Source organism: Chlorocebus sabaeus, chromosome 10, assembly GCF_047675955.1.
Source record: "Chlorocebus sabaeus isolate Y175 chromosome 10, mChlSab1.0.hap1, whole genome shotgun sequence".
Lineage (NCBI taxonomy): Eukaryota > Metazoa > Chordata > Mammalia > Primates > Cercopithecidae > Chlorocebus > Chlorocebus sabaeus.
This window is the reverse complement of record NC_132913.1, coordinates 30,130,570-30,151,145: the sequence shown is the minus strand read 5'-3', so window position 1 is coordinate 30,151,145 and position 20,576 is coordinate 30,130,570. Positions and strand designations below refer to the sequence as shown.

Here is a 20,576-nt window from a genome sequence, read left to right as displayed (position 1 = left end):
TCAGGCTCTACTAATTAAAGGGCCAGAGCTGCGACTGCATACTTGTGCAGCCCTTAACCCAGCCACATTTCTTCCAAACAATGAAAAAAAGATAAAACATAGATGTCAACAGGTAATTGCTCAAACCAATGCCACTTGAGGGACCTTCTAGAGGTTCCCTTGACTAATCCCTACCTCAACTTGTATACTAATGAAAGTTCCTTAGTGAAAAAAGGACTTCAAAAAGTGAGGTATGCAGTGGTCAGTAATAATGGAATACTTGAAAGTAATCCCCTCATTCCAGGAACTAGTGCTCAGCTGACAGAACTAATAGCCCTCACTTGGGCACTGGAATTTAAAAAAGAGAAAAGAATACACACACACACACACACACACACACACACACATATACAGATTCTAAGTATGCTTACCTAGTCCTCCATACCCACACAGCAATATGAAAAAAAAAGGGAATTCCTAACTTCTGAGGGAACACCTATCAAACAACAGGAAGCCATTAGGCAATTATTATTGGCTGTACAGAAACCTAAAGAGGTAGCAGTCTTACACTGCTGGGGTCATCAGAAAGGAAAGGAAAGAAAAATAGAAGGGAACTGCCAAGCGGATATTGAACCCAAAAGAGCCGCAAGGCAGAAACCTCCATTAAAAATGCTTATAAAAGGACCCCTGGTATGGGGTAATCCCCTCTGGGAAACCAAGCCCCAGTACTCAGCAGGAAAATAGAATGGGAAACCTCACAAGGACATAGTTTCCTCCTCTCAGAATGGCTAGCCACCAAAAAAGGAAAAATACTTTTGCCTGCAACTAACCAATGGAAATTACTTAAAACCCTTCATGAAACCTTTCATTTAGGCATTAATAGCACCCATCAGATAGTCAGATCATTATTTACTGGACCAGGCCTTTTCAAAACTATCAAGCAGATAGTCAGGGCCTGTGAAGTGTGTCAAAAAAATAATCCCCTGCACTGCAGGCCATACATTTCAATCCCTGTATCTTAACCTCCTTGTTAAATTTGTCTCTTCCAGAATCGAAGCTATAAAACTACAAATCGTTCTTCAAATGGAGCCCCAGATGCAGTCCATGACTAAAATCTACCATGGACCCCTAGACCGGCCTGTTAGCCCATGCTCCAATGTTAATAACATCAAAGGCACCTGTCCTAAGGAAATCTCAACTGCACAACCCCTACTATGCCCCAATTCAGCAGGAAGCAGTTAGAGCAGTCGTCGGCCAACCTCCCCAACAGCACTTGGGTTTTCCTGTTGAGAGGGGGGACTGAAAGACAGGACTAGTTGGATTTCCTGGATTTCCTGATTAAGAATTCCTAAGCCTAACTGGGGAAGGTGACTGCACCCACCTTTAAACATGGGGCTTTCAGCTTAGCTCACACCTGACCCATCAGGTAGTAAAGAGGGCTCACTAAAATGCTAACTAGGCAAAAACCAGAGGTAAAGAAATAGCCAATCATTTATCACCTGAGAGCAAAGGGGGAAGGACAATGATTGGGATATAAACCCAGGCATTTGAGACAGCAATGGCTACCCTCTTTGGGTCCCCTCCCTTTATATGGGAGCTCTGTTTTCACTCAATTAAATCTTGCAACTGCACATTCTTCTGGTCCATGTTTGTTACGGCTCAAGCTGAGCTTGCACCTGCCATCCACCACTGCTGTTTGCTGCTGTCACAGGCCCGCCGCTGACTTCCACCCCTCTGGATCCAGCAGTATGTTCACTGTGCTCCTGATCAAGCAAGGTACCCATTGCCACTCCCTATCGGGCTAAAGGTTTGCCATTGTTCCTGCACAGCTAAGTACTCGGGTTCATCCTAATTGAGCTGAATACTAGTCACTGGGTTCCATGGTTCTCTTCTACGACCCACGGCTTCTAATAGAGCTATAATACTCACTGCATGGCCCAAGAATCCATTCCTTGGAATCTGTGAGGCTGAGAACCCCAGGTCAGAGAACAAGAAGCTTGCTGCCATCTTGGAAGTGGCCTGCTACCATTTTGGGAGCTCTGGGAGCAAGGATCCCCCAGTAACACTTTCACTTAGGCATTGATAGCACCCATCAGATAGCCAGATCATTATTTACAGGACCAGGCCTTTTCAAAACTATCAAGCAGATAGTCAGGGCCTGTGAAGTGTGCCAAAGAAATAATCCCCTGCACTTCAGGCCTACATTTCAATCCCTGTATCTTTAACCTCCTTGTTAAATTTGTCTCTTCCAGAATCAAAGCTGTAAAACTACAAATCGTTCTTCAAATGGAGCCCCAGATGCAGTCCATGACTAAGATCTACCATGGACCTCTGGACTGGCCTGCTAGCCCATGCTCCAATGTTGATGACATCAAAGGCACCCCTCCCAAGGAAATCTCAATGGCACAACACCTACTACATCCCAATTCAGCAGGAAGCAGTTAAGAGCAGTGGTAAGCCAACCTCCCCAACAGCACATGGGTTTTCCTGTTGAAAAGGGGGACTGAGAGACAGGACTAGCTGGATTTCCTAGGCCAACTAAGAATTCCTAAGCCTAGCTGGGGAAGGTGACTGCACCCACCTTTTAACACAGGTCTGGTAACTCAGCTCACACCTGACCAATCAGGTAGTAAAGAGGGCTCACTAAAATATAAATTAGGCTAAAAGAAGGAGGAAAAGAAATAGTCAAATCATATATCATCTGACAGCATGGCAGGGGGACAATGATCGAGATATAAACCCAGGCATTCGAGCAGGGAGTGGCAACTCCCTTTGGGTCCCCTCACATTGTATGGGAACCTCCTGGGAAATCCTGTTTTCACTGCATTAAATCTTGCAACTACACACTCTTCTGGTTCGTGTTTGTTACAGCTCGAGCTGAGCTTTCACTTGCTGTCCACCACTGCTGTTTGTCGCCATCTCAAACCTGCCATTGACTCCCATCTGGGTCCACCACTGCTGTTTGCTGCTGTTACAGACCCACCATTGACTCCCACCCCTCTGGATCCAGCAGGGTGTCCGCTGTGCTCCTGACCCAGCGAGGCACCCATTTCTTCTCCCCATCGGGCTAAAGGTTGGCCATTGTTCCTGCACAGCTAAGTGCCAGGGTTCATCCTAATCGAGCTGAACACTAGTCGCTGAATTCCATGGTTCTCTTCCGTGACCCACAGCCTCCGATAGAGCCATAACACTCACTGCACGGCTCAAGATTCCATTCCTTGGAATCCGTGAAGCCAAGAACCCCAGGTCAGAGAACAAAAGGCTGGTCGCCATCTTGGGAGTGGCCCACCCCAGCTTGGGAGTGGTCTACCACCATCTTGGGAGCTCTAAGAACAAAGACTCACCATTAAGAGTATTAGTATTGCTATTGATTAATTTCAGAACTGCAAAATTTTAAAAATTCTTTCCATATAATTAATGTTTATTTTTGGAATATTACTAGCTAGATATTTGAGTTTAGAAGAAAAAGCTAGTTTGTAACATATTTTGTTTTATAATAATTTTTTGAAGTAAATATTCATTGTTTTTAAATACCATTGAATTTAAATTGTTTTTTTTTTCCCCCTTGAACTAGGGAATACGACTTCCATATTTCAGGAGAATCCTAAGACATAGCTAATAATGAAAGCTCATCAAAGTCGTGGTCTATGATTTAAGAGAGCATTTGATGCTCAATAACTACTGTGGAAGCAAAGTCCTGGGATTGGTTGCAGCAATTGCTAGGATCTTGATGACAAGTTTTTGACCTGGAAGTATGAACAAAAAAAAAAAAAAAAAGAAAACAAAACATCTCTGTGGAAGTTAACTTCTGTGAGAAATGTATGGTTTGTTGGTTTTGAAAAAATTCAGCTGTGCGCAGTGGTTCATGCCTGTAATTCCAGCCCCTTGGGAGGCCAGGTGAGTGTATCACTTGAGCCCAGGAGCTGGACACTGAGCCTGGGAAACAAAATTTAAAAATTAGCCAGACATGGTGGTGCATGTCTGTGGTCCCTGCTTCTCAGGAGGCTGCGGTGGGAGGATCATTTGATTACAGGAAGTTGAAGCTGCAGTGAGCTCTGATGGCACCACTGCATTCCAGCCTAGGTGACAAAGAGACATCCTGTCTCAAATAAATAAATAAATAAATAGAAGAAAAAAGAATTTACATTTAACATAGTTTCCTCCATATCTGTATGTAAAGACAATACTAAAAGGCCAGGTGAGTTTAGGGGTTTTATTAGAATATTCTCCTGATTAGAAATCGGAGGTTAAAATTTCAACATATTATGACTGTTCGTTTGAGAAACTTAAGTGTTGCTTATTTTTTTTAACCAATAATTGAAGGAAAAAGAAGTAGAGGATATACAATGTTTCTGCAGATTGGTGAACCTGAAATTGTTGCTGATTGTATTATAAGTAGTAATAGAAAGCACAAAGATTTCAGCTGTGTTTGTTTCATCTGTGGCTTGATTACTTGGATCTCTGTTATTACGAAGAAAAATACAAGCATCTAATATGAATTTGTTGGGTAAGAACTGCCTAATTGTAAAACTCTCCAAATGTTGTTAATTGTGGTACTAATGTGATTTATTTGTTGTGGTGTTATTGTTGCTGGCAATATTGAATTGAGTTTCAGCAATTTGGAATAGTGCTTAAGTGGGATTTATGATTATGTCCATAAATCTGTGACCAGGGTCCTCTGAGGAACTAGGTCTACATTTTATTAGCAGACAAATAATCTCCAGAACTGAAAAACACCAGGAAGCAAATGAATGTAACTGGCTTTTAAAGAACACTCCAGCAAACAGCAGCAGAATAAATATTCTTTTAAATGCACATGGAGAGTCATGAAGACAGACCATTGTCCTGGGTCAAAAACAAACCTTAACAAATGTTCTCTAACCACAGTAGAATTAAACTACAGATCAATAATAAAAAGAAAACTGAGAAATGTTCAAATACTTGGAAATTAAAAAACACACTTGTAAATAAATTATGGGCCAAAGAAGTCTTTAAGACCGATGGTTAGGTGAGGAGCTTTTAGACATGGTACCTAAAGCACAACCCATAAAAGAAAATATAAATATATTGTGCTTCCTCAAAGTTAAAATCTTTCATTCTGCAATAGATGCTAACAAGAGAATAAAAAGAGAGCTACAGACTGTGAGAAAATACTTTCATATCATTTATTTAACAAACAACCTGTACACTGAAATGTATAAAGAACTCTTAAAACTGAAAACATGACTCACACCTGTTATCTTAGCAACCTGGGAGGTCAAAGTGGGAGGATAAATTAAAGTCAGGAGTTCAAGACCAGCCTGGGTAACAAAGCGAGACCTGTCTCTTAAAATTAGCAGATTTGCTTGAGCCCAAGAAGGTCAAGGTTGCAGTGAGCTATGATTGTACCACTTCACTCTAGCCTGGGTAATGAAACAAGACTCTGTCTCTTAAAAATAAAAAAAAGGCTCCATAATCCCCCAAAAACACAACTCAACAATTAAAAAATCCAATTAAAAAAAAGTAGCCAAAATATTTGAGCTGACATTTCTCTAGACTATGGATGGTACATAAGCTTCTGAAATGCTTAATGCTTAAGTTCATTAGTCATTAGGAAAATGCATATAAATACCAAAATAAGATACTTATACAAACATATGTGACTAAAAAACAAAACAACGAAAAACCTGGTAATACCAACTGAGGGTGAATATGGGGAACAATAGACATTCCCACACATTAATGAGGGCCATGCAAAATGCAAAACGGTACAGCCACTCTGAAAAAGTTTGCCAGTTTCTTATAAAGTTAAAAATATACCTATAATATGATCCAGCAATCAACTTATGGCATTCTAAAAGTGGACTTGACAAACTGCGGTTTGAGTTCCAAATCAAGCCCATGACCTGTTTTTGTATGGCCTGAAAACTAAGAATGTTTTTACATTTATAAATGGAAGAAGAAAAACTAGGAAAAGACGAAAGGAAAAAAAAAAAAAAAAGGAGAAAGAATATATGAGGCCTGGCAAGGTACAGTAGCTCACACCTGTAATCCTAGCACTTTGGAAGGCCAAGGAATAAGGACTGCTGGAGCCTTGTTCAAGATTAGCCTAGGCAACACAGTGAGACCTCATCTCTACAAAAAGTTAAAAAAATTAGCTTGGTGTGGTGGTGCACCCTTGTAGCCCTGGCTACTCAGGAGGCTAAGATGGAAGAATTGCTTGACCAGGGAGATCAAGGCTGCAGTGAGCTGTGATTATGCCACTGCACTCCAACCTGGGTGACGGCGCAAGACCTTTTCTAAAAAAATAAAAATAAAAAAAGAATACATGAGACCTGTCAAGAGTGAAATATTTACTATCTGATCTTAAAACAAGTTTAGATAAAAAATTTACATTCACACAAAATCCTGTACGTGAATGTTAATAGTGGCTATTCATAATCATCAAAATTGGACACAGCTCAAATGTCCTTCAGTGGACAAATGAATAAACTATTGCAGTCCATTCTTAGAGTAGAAAACTATTCAGCAATAAAAAGAAACACTTCATTGACATAACTTTGCTTAATCTCAAAGGCATTTCCTTAAGTAAAGGAAACCAGTCTCCAAAGACTGAATACAGTATATAATTTCTTCGTATGATATTCTGGAAGAGACAATAGGGATATAAAATAGATTAGTGGTTGTCAGGGATTAGAGGTATAGTGGAGAGATTAGTTACAAAGTGCTACCATAAAGGAGTCTTGGGGGTTATGAAATTGTTCTATATACTGAGAGAAGGTGTGTTTATGTAATTCTATACATGTGATAAAACTCAGACTGCATAACAAAATATTCCAATTTATGAAATGTGAATTTAAATATTAATAATATCAATAATAAACTCTCCTGATGAACAAGTTATTTCATACTTCTGTCATTAGGAAAGACACCATTCTACCAATCATTCTTAATGGGGGATAAGAGCAGATCTTAGGATGAAATTTAAAAAATAAAATGCTGGGAACATCATGGTCCAGCAGCACTTGTTAAATAGAAGTATGAACAGGAAAAGGTGTGTAGTGACCGGGTGTCACTATGTTGCCCAGGCTCGTGTTGAATTCCTGGACTCAAGGGATCCTCCTGCCTCAGCCTTCCAAAGAGTGCTGGGTTACAGGCGTGAGCCATACTCTTGGACAAAAAGAACAAGTTTTGGTTGTCTGCCTTAAATAATTGAACTATGGCATTAGTTTAAAAAAGAAAATATTTATCTTCCATCTCTCTATAGAGAAACATACTATTTTGATTTTAAACCTATTTTCTATTAAACATATTTTCCTAAATATATGTTTAAGTTGTGGCATTCACCTATGTTAGACCAGATCCACAGGTTTGGGTCATTGAATAAAAAAGAACTTGGAGTGAATTTTAGGTAAAACTTCAGAAGTTGATACTCAAATACTGGCTACATTAAAACTGGTTAACCCTAAAGAAGGAGTTCCTGAAAGGGGGTGCGAAGCAGTTTTCCCAAGTGCTGGCAATGTTATGTTTCTTGATGTAGGATCTTGTGACACAGAGGTGCTCATGTTGTAAAATTCGTAGAGCCGTATTATTTCTGCATTTTACTAAATAAAAAGGCATATTATCTTTACTATTATTCAGAAGGTAGTGAGTGAATATTTTTTTTGTGTTGCTATGTACCTCATATTATTAAATTTCCTGGTGATGTGCTGAGGAAATATTCATGTCCTTTTTCCAATAGGGATGCCCCGTACAAGGCTATGCTACCAACAAGCTCCTTGGACTTTGAATATAATTCCTATAATTTCAGGAGGAAGTTGGAGACAAATGTAAGATCACTATAGTCCACTTGCACACACTCCTCAGATATTCTCATCTAATTTTGAACCCATTAGTTCTCTCTGAGGTCTAGATTGAGGAGTGGTATGGCATCTGAGGGAGAGACACTTGGTATTTCGAGGATTCCAAAAGAGATTTTCCATGCCCTTGTGGATAAAATTCCTTGAGGAAAGAGTTCACACGACAAGACAGAAAAGACCAAACATTGTCCCAGGCAAAGGTGAAAGTGTACTCTCCTTGTAAGAATCTTTCTATTCCCAGTCCTTTGTCCTGTGGCTGAGTTATGCCTGGTATCATATTGCCCAGAAATATGGAACAATTGGTTGGGACCTTGAGATTTCTTTGTAAAATCTCAATTTGGCTAATGTTGACCTTAGACGTTAGGGCCAATATATCCTTAGAAAGTAAGGAAAGATTGTCTTCAGCAATTTGCATTATCTTAGAATATTGGGTTCCATGAGCTGAAAAAGGTAGGAATAGACAACAGATCCAGCATGGACTCTGCTTGGCTGAAAATCATATTTACTTCTGTTGTCTGTCTGTCTCTCTCATTTTTTCCCATACTGTCTTCTCAATGCACAATCATATTCAAGCCCCCGCCTTCCTTGAAAAAAGCATTCATTCATTTCCTTTTGTTCCTTTTTACGTTTCCTTTCACAGCAAGGCTTCTTGGAAAAGAAGCCTAAAAATCTCATTTCCAATACTTTACTCCTTCAATGACATCTAGAAATACATAGCTTCCCTGCCTGTCATTCCAGTGAAGCTGTTAAAGTTAAGACAATTTAATAAAGCTCTCCTGACTGCTAAAATGAAAGACTTATACAGTCTCTGTGACAGCTGATGATGTCAAGCCCTCTGATTTCTTTGAATATGTCTCTTCCCTTGGTTTTAGAACACGACACTTTCCTTGTTCTTCTGTATCTCTGGCTCTTTCTAGAGTTCTCTTTGTCAATGCTTAGAATTTTGTTTCTACTACCTTCTTCTCACTTAGGTATGATGCCTAGATAATATCATCCATATCCAGTTTCAACTATTACCTAAATGCTGACAACTGTCAAATTTCTCCCTTCTAACTAAACTCAACTGCTAGTTGTATCCTAAATGCATTTCATTTTTCCTTTACAGAAATAGAATTGCTGGCTTTGCATGTGGCCACCAAGAACAAAAATTGTGTTTTAGACTCAGTCTTCTTTGTAGATAGGCAGGGCCATGACCAAACACTGGCCCAGGGGGCTTAGGTGAACAGGTCATGAGGCAACCTCTGAAACCTTTCTCAAGGGAGAGTTCACACGCATTATTTGTCTTTTCTTCTTTGTCCCTGCCTGCTTCTCACTGCTTGTAACAGCTGCCACCTTCTTGGACTCAGAGGTCAAGGCCACGGGTGACAGGGCAATAAGAGATAAACAAACAAATAAAAGACTAGTTTCTCTTTAAATGAATAGTTTCTAAAACAAGTTAATTGTATCAGTGAATATCACCACTATTCACCTAAAACAGAAAGTATGGCTCATGCTGTCCTTCTCCTACTACTAAATCAGGTTTATTTAATGAGTATTTCATGTATTTATTGACTATTTTCCTTTACATCCACTTCTATTACATTTACTTATTCAGACTTACTGTTAGGTACCCACACACACTCATTTCCTATTCACCCTATGATGCCAATCATCCTAGTGCCCTATATTCCCTATTCCAAACCTTATTATTTACTATTTACCAATACCCAGATTTTTACATGACATTCTTTGATCATGTAAAACTATTCTTAGGGATTAAAGCAACTATGCTTTCTCTTGCGTGTTTGCAAAATGCTATTCCCTCTTCGTGATTGGACCTCACTCCACTCTAAGATCTGCCTAGGTGACTCTCACACATTCATAGAGAAAGAAGACAGTTCCTACACTCAGGGAGCAGACAGTCCAATGCAAATGAAATGACAAGATTACAAATACGTACACTAAATGCAGAATTTAAGTAACATGAAAAGCTCCCAGTATTGGCCAGGCGTGATGGCTGACGCCTGTAATCCCAACACTTTGGAGTCTGAGATGGGCAGATTACTTGAGTTCAGGAGTCTGAGACCAGCCTGGGCAACATGGTGAAACCCTGTCTCTACCAAAAATACAAAAACTTAGCCAGATGTAGTGGCGTGAATCTGTAGTCCCACCTAATTGGGGGGGGCTGAGGAGGAAGGATTCTTTGAGTTCAGAGGGGTGGATGTTGCTCTGAATCAAAATTGTACCACTATACTCCAGCCCGGGTGACAGAGTGAGACCCCAACTAAAAAAACAAACAAACAAACAAAAAGTTGCAATGTCTACAAAATTTAACTAAGGAATATTCTTAATTTTTTTTAATGAAAGTTAGAGATTTATCAGATTATCAAAATTACAGTTATAAATACATGTCCTTTTATAGCTGGATAAAATCTTTTATTTAACATATCTTTATCTGTTGTTGAATAAAGGATTATAGTTTATAGAGAAAAGTATGCTTTCCTATATTTCATGCACTGATACCTCATATCTGTCACAGCCTTCTAAGCCTAAAAACAGTTGAGTTTAAGAGGCTATTATGTTATATGAAAGCCCTGGACACAAACGTAAGCATGACTATTTTGCCATGCCAATTTTATCTGAGTCCAAATAATTACATGGGCAAACTAATAGATCTTGTTTGGATAACTTTAAATTTTATAACTACTTACTAAAGTCTACTAAAGTTGGGTGTCAATTTACTGATCTCTCTCCTGGATGTGTGGTAAGATTGAAGGAGAGAATTATTTGACTATGAAAAGAATAGTGAAAGGAACACCATTTTTTTTCTCCAAATATACTTTAATAGTAAAAAAAATTTTTGAATTATGAATCTTCTATATAGATCAAAATAATGGCAAGTTCAGTAGATTACTGTTTGCCTAGGCTAGAGATAAAAAAGTGGAATGAAGAAATGTTCTAAAATTGGATTATAATGGTAGTGTAATCATATGCAATTACTGAAAATTATTAAATTGTATACTTAAAATGGGTGAATTTTATGGTCCATAAATTACACTTCAACTGAGTAATTTTAAAAAAGCAAAAGCAGGACTGAGTCAAGATGCATGAGCTAGCAGTCACAATATTTGGAACCCATTTCTGGTTCTGCTTTTAGCCAACTATATTGACTGGACATTTTCACTTAAAATCCCTAAGGTACATGAAAGAAGGAGTTTATATCCTTAAGAGAAAAAAGAATAAAAAGTTATCACTTATATTTATTTAGTTTAAAATTAAATTTATACATTAAGAGCAACTTAAGACAAAAGGAAAGCAATGGCCAAGGAGTTTATGAAAACAATCTCCAATGGTTGTCTAAGAACTACAAATTCAAAGAAGAATGGAATAACTTTTTTTATTATCTAATGAGCAAAGATTCTTAAAACTGCTAATCCTGCCTGGCGTGGTGGCTTATACCTGTAATCCCAGCACGTTGGGAGGCTGAGGCAGGAGGACTACTTCAGTCCAGGAGTTTAAGACCAGCCTGGCCAACATGGCAAAACCCCACCTTGACAAAAAATACAAAATTTAGCTGGGCATGGTGGCACGCACCTGTAGTCCCAGCTACTCCGGGGGCTAAGGTGGGAGGATTACTTCAGCTTGGGAGGTCAAGGCTGCGGTGAGCTGAGATCACGCCACTGCACTCCAGCCTGGGTGACAGAGCCAGACCCTGTCCCCAAAAAACAGAAATAAAAACAATCCTACTAATCTCCAAAGTCAGTGAGGCAATTGTCTTTACCGTTGGAGGAAACGTAAATTTGCACAGCTTGTTTCTGGGATGGCAGTTTGACACTCTGAAAAAGACTGTTTTTGTCTTGTGTCTGTGCAAAAGCCATATACTTACGGGGCTATCCAGTATGCTTTCAGAAATTTAGGTATTAGGATGTTTCAAACAGAAATATTTATGGTTTAAGAAATTTTAGAAAGATATCTTTCCACATGTATGCCTTGCATTTCTCTTCCTTTTCTTTTTATTGATTTCTTATCTCTTCCTTTCTTTCTTCCCTTCTTTCTTTTCTTTCCTCCTCTCTCTCTCTTCCGCCTTTCCTTTGCTTGTTTATTTTTCAGCTGTGTTCTTTAGGACAATGTTGAACATAAGTACAAAAGCTGATTAAAAATATTTTTGACCCCTTTCTCTGATAACATCTCAGGCATCGTCTAATAATAGAAAAAGAAAATACTTATTTTAATAAAATTTATATTAGAAACCCAGAGAAAACATAATATATAATAGAAAAATATCAAAAAAGTACAGGCTATGCCTGTAGACTTTCTTCAAGATTAAAAAAAAAAATCTCATATTGGGAGTTGTGATCCTTTCATTTGCTCAAAACTTGTGTATTTCTGTTCTTTGTTTTTCATTGTTCAGAACTGCTAAAGAAATTTTTTTTTTTCTTGGTGTTATGCTAGTCTCCAAAAACAATCTGACATGCTTTATCATTTTTAGATACTCTTGGAAGGTTTTAATAAGATAGGAAACACTGGTTTCCTGATGAATTTACAACTTGTCAAAACAAAAAAGAAGGAAATTTCAACACTATTGGGGGTCAGAACATAATATTCTAAAATACGGCGCCTTGGAATGCTGAGTACTTTGAACTGAAGGAGATTGAGAGGGCCTCAGAAACCAGGTCCTTCTGATCTTCTCTAATCCCCTGCCCTGTGACCTGCAGCCACGTGAGTCAAAGAAACTGAAATCCTCTCCTACATCAAACCTTGAAACCTAGAACGCTCACTCACTGACCTTTTCTCTTCTCCCTGATAGACTTTCATATGACAGGTGCCCTGCCCTATATGTGGAGGGAAGAAATGCTACATACAGGGAGCAAGAAGAATCCAAAAATACAGGCCTTGTTGAGTACCCCCACCACTTTCCGTTGATTACGGTTAGATTATATTTTATTCCAATTCTATTTAGTCACATGTGTTCATTTCTTTCATTCGACTTAGCATAAAATCATAAGCTTTCCCTGGGTTTTTCTCTTGCTAAGCTGTCTTTGCTATAGAAACATCAGCCATGCCCCTTGTGATGGTTATGAAAAATGGATTCTCTTTTTGCCCCTACATCATGTGCTCCTGAGTTGGTACCTCTGTCCAGCATAAACTTGGACCACGACCAGGCTCAGCTTCACCTGTGCTCCATGAGGCTCACTTCCTCACTGCACTGTCATCTTTGTTCAGATGGCACCTCACCAGCACTTCCTTGGGTAAGACCACACCCTCATCTTAACAGTCCTCATTATCATTTAGAGCGCTACCTGATGGTAGAGCATAATTAAGTTGTTTCTTTGTTTATTATCTATTGTCATACTAGATACACGTTCAAGTATGTATGTGACAGTTTTGCTCTTTGGTTCTCTGAACCATTCTGAGAGAAGTGTCTTGAGTAGGGTAGATGACTAATAAATATTTGCTGAATACATGAATCCTTAGACATTAAGGTGCAACTGGAGTGAGAATAACAAGAAGGAGAATTAATTGACCCAACTCTAGGATAACATCTCATCCTAGCTGATCTAGAATAGAAGGCTGGGCCTCACTTTCACAATCTCGGATTCAGTAATTCTGAGTTAGGACCCAAGAACTTGTATTTTTAAGAAGATCTCTAGTGAACGTCATGCTTTTGGTCAAGGGACCACATTTTGACAATCACTGATGTAGAAGAACACTTGGGGTTAATAACGTTTTACATCATTCAAAATTATTAGAATAATTATTGTTATTTAGAGACAGAGTCTTGCTCTGTCACCCAGACTGGAGTTCAATGGTGTGATCATGGCTCACTGCAGCCTTGAACTACTGGGCTCAGGTGATCCTCCCACTTCAGCCTCCAGAGTAACTGGCAGTAAAGGCACATGCCATCACGCCTAATTAATTTTTGTAGTATTTGTAGAGATGGGGTTTTGTCATGTTGCCCAAGCTAGTATCAAACTTCTAGACACAAGTGATCCTCCAGCCTTAGCCTCCCTGGGTGCTGGGATTACAGATGTGAGCCACTGTGTCCAGCAAAACTATATTTTTTAAACAAGCAAATTATTTAAATTCTTTATTAAACCAATTTCTATCTCTTCTCTTTAAGAATCAACAATGACTTATCCAAGGTTGTAATTCTTCAGAGATACTTTCTATTAGATAACTAGTCAAAATCAATATTATACCTGTAATTAGGATACTAAGTCAACTTTTAAGTATACTAGAAGTGATTATATGTAGAATGCTGCTTTTTTCTAAGGGGGAAACATTTTTATTTTGATAAATATTTAAAATACTGTGCTAAAATGCACCTACAATTTATTCTCTTAACAATTTTAAGTGTACAATTCAGTTAAGTATGTTCACATTGTTGTGCAACCAATCTCCAGAATTTTTCTACCTTGCAAAATTGAAATTTTATACCCATTAATCAGTAACTCACCATTTCTCCCTCTCTGAGCTCCTGACATCTACCATTCTACTTTCGGTTTTTATGAATTTGACCAATCTAGATACCTGGTAAAATTGGAATTATACAGTATTTTTCTTTTTGCATCTGGATTGTTTCACTTGGCATGATGTTCTCCTAGTTCATTCATGTGAACCACGTAGCACGGTTCTTTTTAAAACTTAATAAGGTTCCATCATATGTATACACATTTTGCTTGTCTTTTCATGCATTGAGGGACATATGGGTTAATTCCACCTTTTGGCTATTACGAATAATGCTATTATGAACACGAGCGTACTAATGTCTTTTGGGGATCTTGCTTTTAATTCTTTTGGCAATATATCCTGAAGTGAGATCGCTGGATCATATGGTAATTCTATTCTTCGGTTTTTGAGGAAACTGCCATACTGTTTCCTACAGGGGCTGCACCATTTTACATTTCCACTAACAGTGCCCAAGGGCTCTGATCACTCTGTATCCTAGCCAATATTTATACCCTGCACTTTTTAATAGTAGTCATAGAAAAGGGTGTGAGGTGATATCTCACTGTGGTTTTGATGTGCATTTTCCCAGTGATTAGTGAAGTACTATGCTATTTTGTTGTTGTTGTTGAGACGTCATCTCGCTCTGTCGCCCAGGCTGGAGTGCAGTGTTGCGATCTCAGCTCACTGCAAGCTCCGCCTCGCGGGTTCACGCCATTCTCTGGCCTCAGCCTCCTGAATAGCTGGGACTGCAGACGCCCACCACCATGCCCGGCTAATTTTTTGCATTTTTAGTAGAGACGGGGTTTCATTATGTTAGCCAGGATGATCTTGATTTCCTGACCTCGTGATCCGCCTGCCTTGGCCTCCCAAAGTGCTGGGATTACAGGTGTGAGCCACCGCGCCGGACTGTACAATGCTATTTTTAAACTGGGTTCTGACTCAGTACAGGAGTCCTGTAGGCCAGAGAGCACATCAGGGCAGGGCCACCATCAACCAGACCTGACTTGTCTCACGTGGGTCCTCGCTATTTCTAAAGGTTTCCACATTGTGTGATGCACATAACACCAAGCCCCCTATCTCCCATTTCCCTGAGGATTCCTTTCCTAAGTTTTATTTCCTCACAATTCACTCATTAGCAGTATTTTATCCCTTATGATTCAAATCTAAATGTTCTTTTAATTTTAGATTCTAGAATGACCTAGAAGATTTTTCTTCTGTGGTCTCAGATCACTTCACTTATAGCCTCGTTTTATTTGGTCTCTTCTAGCTGTCATTTCCATCCATGTCTCCCTCAGTTGATACTACACAATTTTAAGTAGGATACAGGTATTTCTCTTCTTTCATTCTTCTAGAGTTCTATAGGTTGCTGGGTACATAGTTGAAGACAAATAGGTGTTTTAACATTTGTTACATGGTATATATTAGTGTTATACAAACCAGACATCCTAAAATTTTATTAGCTGATCTTCATGGATCCTGAGTACTGTACCCAAAATTGTACCTTATTTAATCTGAATAAAAATGGAATCAGACTATTATAAAGGATGTGAAACCCAGTTTGGTAGACTAATTCCATTCAACCTGGGAACCTTTATTATTAATGTAAAATGGAGTAAAGTTAAATATGATGAATCATTTTTTATTGTTATACCTTTGCTAGCTATGTTTTATTTTTGTAAACGACTTCCTCAAACCCAGAACAGAGTCAGATTACTACATTATTTTAAAATGCAGTATGCATTTGTTGGCATTCATTGTTTCTTTTCTTGCTCTTACACTCGCCATCTGTACAGCATGCAAAGACGGCTATTCAAATAACATCCCTCCTGATATATCCAGGTCACAAAATAATATTTTCTCTAAGACAAACATCACATTATTATAAACTAAGTGCCAGAATATAAGAGCTATTCTAACGTTGCATTCTAAAATAATTGCTTTGAATCCCAAGTGCTTAGAGAACAAGTAAATGTATCTGTCTATAATTTTCAATCAGTCACTCGATTGTTCAGAGAAGTAGTTGACAGTATAAGTACCCTGTATGTATTTTATTCAGAAGAGGGGAGAAAACAGAAAATTTGAGGCTAAGGTAGGCTGACAGGTTGATTGAGAACACCAGGGACCTTCTGCTTTTCAAACATAATTGCGACGGCTCTATTATGTAATAGCACAATGATTTTCAAAGATTATAATAAACACATGCAGTAGCAAAAATAAATAAATAAATAAATAAAATTTAAAAACCTTCCCAGCATTCTTACCTGGAGGCAGATCCTGTATTTTGGGAATATAAAAGCACTCCCTGAAGTGCCTCAGTTTATCTACCTCATCTAGGTGGAGAGCGACCCTCTCATCCGTTGGGTGGCATTTGAGTTCAGTTGCAATGCGCTGCACTGTGTCAGCTGGCAGCTCAAGAGGTGAAGGCTCCATTACAAGTTGTTCTTTAAAACTGAAAGAGAATAACAAAACATAATCTAGCCACCATAATTTTCCTGCAGAAAATGAGCCCTTTAGGTAATACACCTTTTGTTTTCACGAAGACTCCCCTTTTCCCAACCTCAGGAATAATATACTTAACCAACCAGCGTTAAACCCCGTGAATGAGTTTTTCTCATATATAAAAAGAAGGAAATAGGTCCAGTGTGGTGGCTCACGCCTGTAATCCCAGCACTTTGGGAGGCCGAGGTGGCCGGATCACTTGAGGTCAGGAGTTTGAGACCAGTCTGGTCAACATGGTGAAACCTCGTCTCTACTAAAAAAATACAAAAATTAGCTGGGCGTGGTGGCAGGCACCTGTAATCTCAGCTACTCGGGAGGCTGAGGCAGGAGAATCGATTGAACCCAGGAGGCGGAGGTTGCAGTGAACTGGGATTGTACTACCGCACGCCAGCCTGGGTAATAGAGCAAGACTCTGTCTCAAAAAACAAACCAAAAACAAAAAAAAAAAAGAAAAAGAAAAGAGAAACAAAATAATAGTAACTTAGAGATAATGAAATGACTAAATTAGATAATAGTGCTCAGGACAGAGTAAGTTCCCAGTAAATGTTAGCTCATTCCATTCTTCTTATCTAGAAACATGTACCACACCACACTTGTGGCTTCCAAATATATATAACGTCATCACCTTTTCCTCTAGGTATCTTATGAGGAGATAATGGTAAGGACGATCTTTGTCAAAGTGTAAAAAAGCAGCATCCCACTTAGCTTGTCCTTCTCCAGATCCCAGTTCCACTGTTCCACTCCCAGTTGTTCTTGGATCATGGTTTTAAAACTATGGACATATTGAACCTGAACAAAATCCTGTTTTGTGAGTGAAAATCATATTCATCGAAAATGTAACTTTACTTAAAATGTTAGTATTTTGTTCATATGAATACAAAAGAGATTCATCCACCTGTTGCTGTTAATAATTATAAATTTTTTCTTTTTCAACACCATACGTATTATCTTAGAATGGGACTGTTTGATGTTTCTTGAAACCACACTGTATTCTGTTCAATCATTATGCGACATTTCCCACTTTCTGGAAAAGGATGAATGACAATGGAGATTTAATCACATATGTTTTAAACTTCACCCAAGCTTGTTTGTTTGCTTATATTTCTCCTAAGTTTGGTTTTTTGAAATTGAACAAAATGATATTGCAGGAAATAAAATTTCTTTGGGCTAGATTTACACATAGTTTTGCTGATTTCATTTAATGTATGCATTTATTTACTCTTTCAACCAATATTTATTTGGTACCTATTATGTGGCTCCCAGCACTGGCAGGACAGCATTGTATGGGAGAGTGCATAAGTGCCAACCCTTATACAGTTTAATTTTAGCAGAAGAATAGAAAAACAGTGTAGTTTCAGATTTAAGAGCTATGAGGAAACAGCAGAGTAATGGGACAGAGTGACTGGAGTGTGGAAGAGCTACCTTAAAGGGTCTTGTTTGTCTTTCTGAGAAAGTGATAGATGAGCATTTCTACATCATGTCAAGACCTGGACCTGGAGGAAGCTGGCAACAAGTGCGAAGGTCCTGGGGTGGAAATGGGCTTGGCTTGTTCAACTAAATGCATTAGGGAGGGAAAAAGAGGGAAGGAGGAATGACAAACTGTGATATGCAAAAAGCAAAGGCAGAAGGTAGTCACAAAGAAATTTGGGAGCCAGAAAGAAATTTGAAATTTTATAAGTTGAATGGGAAACCATTGGGGAGTTTTGAGTAGAAAAGTAATGTGATATAATTTTACATTAAATAATAATCACTTTGCTCCATAATGAGTTATTAAAACAATGAGATACCATCTCACACCAGTTAGAATCACAATCATTAAAAAGTCAGGAAACAACAGGTGCTGGAGAGGATGTGGAGAAACAGGAATGCTTTTACACTGTTGGTGGGAGTGTAAACTAATTCAACCATTGTGGAAGACAGTGTGGTGATTCTTCAAGGATCTAGAACCAGAAATACCATTTGACCCAGCCATCCCGTTACTAGGTATATACCCAAAGGATTATAAATCATGCTACTATAAAGACACATGCACATGTATGTTTATTGCAGCACTATTCACAATAGCAAAGACTTGGAACCAACCCAAATGTCCATCAATGATAGACTGGATTAAGAAAATGTGGCACATATACACCATGGAATACTATGCAGCCATCAAAAAGGATGAGTTCATGCCCTTTGTAGTGACATGGATGAAGCTGGAAACCATCATTCTGAGAAAACTATTGCAAGGACAGAAAACCAAACACCGCATGTTCTCACTCATAGGTGGGAATTGAACAATGAGAACACTTGGACACAGGGTGGAGAACATCACACACCGGGGCCTGTCGTGGAGTGAGGGGATGGGGGAGGGATAACATTAGGAGATATACCTAATGTAATGACGAGTTAATGGGTGCAGCAAACCAACACGGCACATGTATACATATGTAACAAACCTGCACATTGTGCACATGTACCCTAGAACTTAAAGTATAATTAAAAAAAAAATTTTAAAAAGAGTTGAAAAGGTAGACCAATTAAGGCTAACACAGTAGTTCAGGAGATAAACGGTGCTGAATTAAATTTGGTGATAAGGGCAAAGGTAGAGGGAAGAGTGTGGATTTATGATACATTTTGGAGAAAAAGTAGATAGGACTGGCGGATAGATGATTTCTAGTGAGGACAGGAAAGGAACTTTCTTTTAGCTTTGGGGTATGGGCAAATATGTGAAATATGATGAAATAAAAATACCTGGGGAAGAAACATTTTGAGGAGGGAAATTGGAATTCAGTTTAGTGGACTGGTTGTGGTGGTTCATGCCTGTTACCCCAGCACGAGGAGGCCGAGGCAGGGGATTGCTTGAAGCCATGAGACCAGCCCGGGCAACGTAGCAAGACCTCATTGCTACACACACACACACACACACAGCCAGATGTGCTGGCACTGGCACACACCTGTGGTCCTAGCTACTGAGGAGGATGAGGTAGGAGACAAGGAGTTTGAGGTTGCAGTGAGCTAATTGCACCACTGCACTCCATCCTGGGCAACAGATCATGGCTCTTTTTTTAAAAAAATTCTATTTAGGATATATTAAGTTTCAAATAAGTATTGAACATGCAGGTAGATATGTCAAGCTGGTCATTGGATATTTGAGTCTATAACTTAGGGGAATATTGGATCACAAGATATGTTTAATATTTTTCAATTCAGACTATACTTAATGCCTAGAATCCCTGGGGGCCAAAACTAACACAGAACTGAAGCTCTAGAATTCAATTCAATCTCCATTCTTCTGCCTCCCTTCCTCTTTTACCTTAACTAACATACACAGTGTTTGGTAATAAAGAGGTGCATATCTGAGTGTTACATAATGCCAATAAAACAGACATTATTCTTGCACTCTCTATTTTCATTCTTATACTTTTTGGGCTTCTTCTTTTCTCAATTGTCATGGTCTCCACTGATAAGCCATTCTTTATATTCCTAGACAAAGATACCAAGCTTCACCATTGCATGTTTTTTACTTTGATATCAGTCGTGACTCCTAACTGCTTCAATCCATGGTTCTGTACAAAAGTGTAGAATTTCAACATCGATGGATGGTGCTTTCAATATCTGACCGTAAGTATTATTTGTCCTCCACATGAAATTTTCTATTTCTGTGATTTTTCTCATGCCATTTCCTTTGCCTAAAACGTTTTGCTCCCCTTCAACTTGTTTGGATTCCAGCCAATCTTCAAAGACCTAGCTCTAATGCTTTTTTCAAGAGGCCTCTTACGATGTCTTAGGAAAAAGTAACCTGTCTTCCTCTGAACACCAATAACAATTAGGAGCACACTTATGTAC

At 38.8% G+C, this 20,576-nt stretch overlaps 1 protein-coding gene across 5 annotated transcripts in view; it reads right to left on the bottom strand.

The window, feature by feature from the left end:
* KYNU (kynureninase) overlaps window positions 1-20,576 on the bottom strand; it is a 181,343-nt gene that overhangs the window by 139,074 nt on the left and 21,693 nt on the right. For all 5 annotated transcript variants that reach the window (XR_012094178.1, XR_012094179.1, XM_073019652.1 and 2 more), the window contains exon 2: window positions 16,508-16,695. Coding sequence is in view for 3 of the 5 variants with exons in the window: in XM_073019652.1 (XP_072875753.1) it covers window positions 16,508-16,676 (169 nt within the window). In the remaining 2 variants the exon portion in view is untranslated. The remainder of the gene's footprint in view (window positions 1-16,507; window positions 16,696-20,576) is intronic.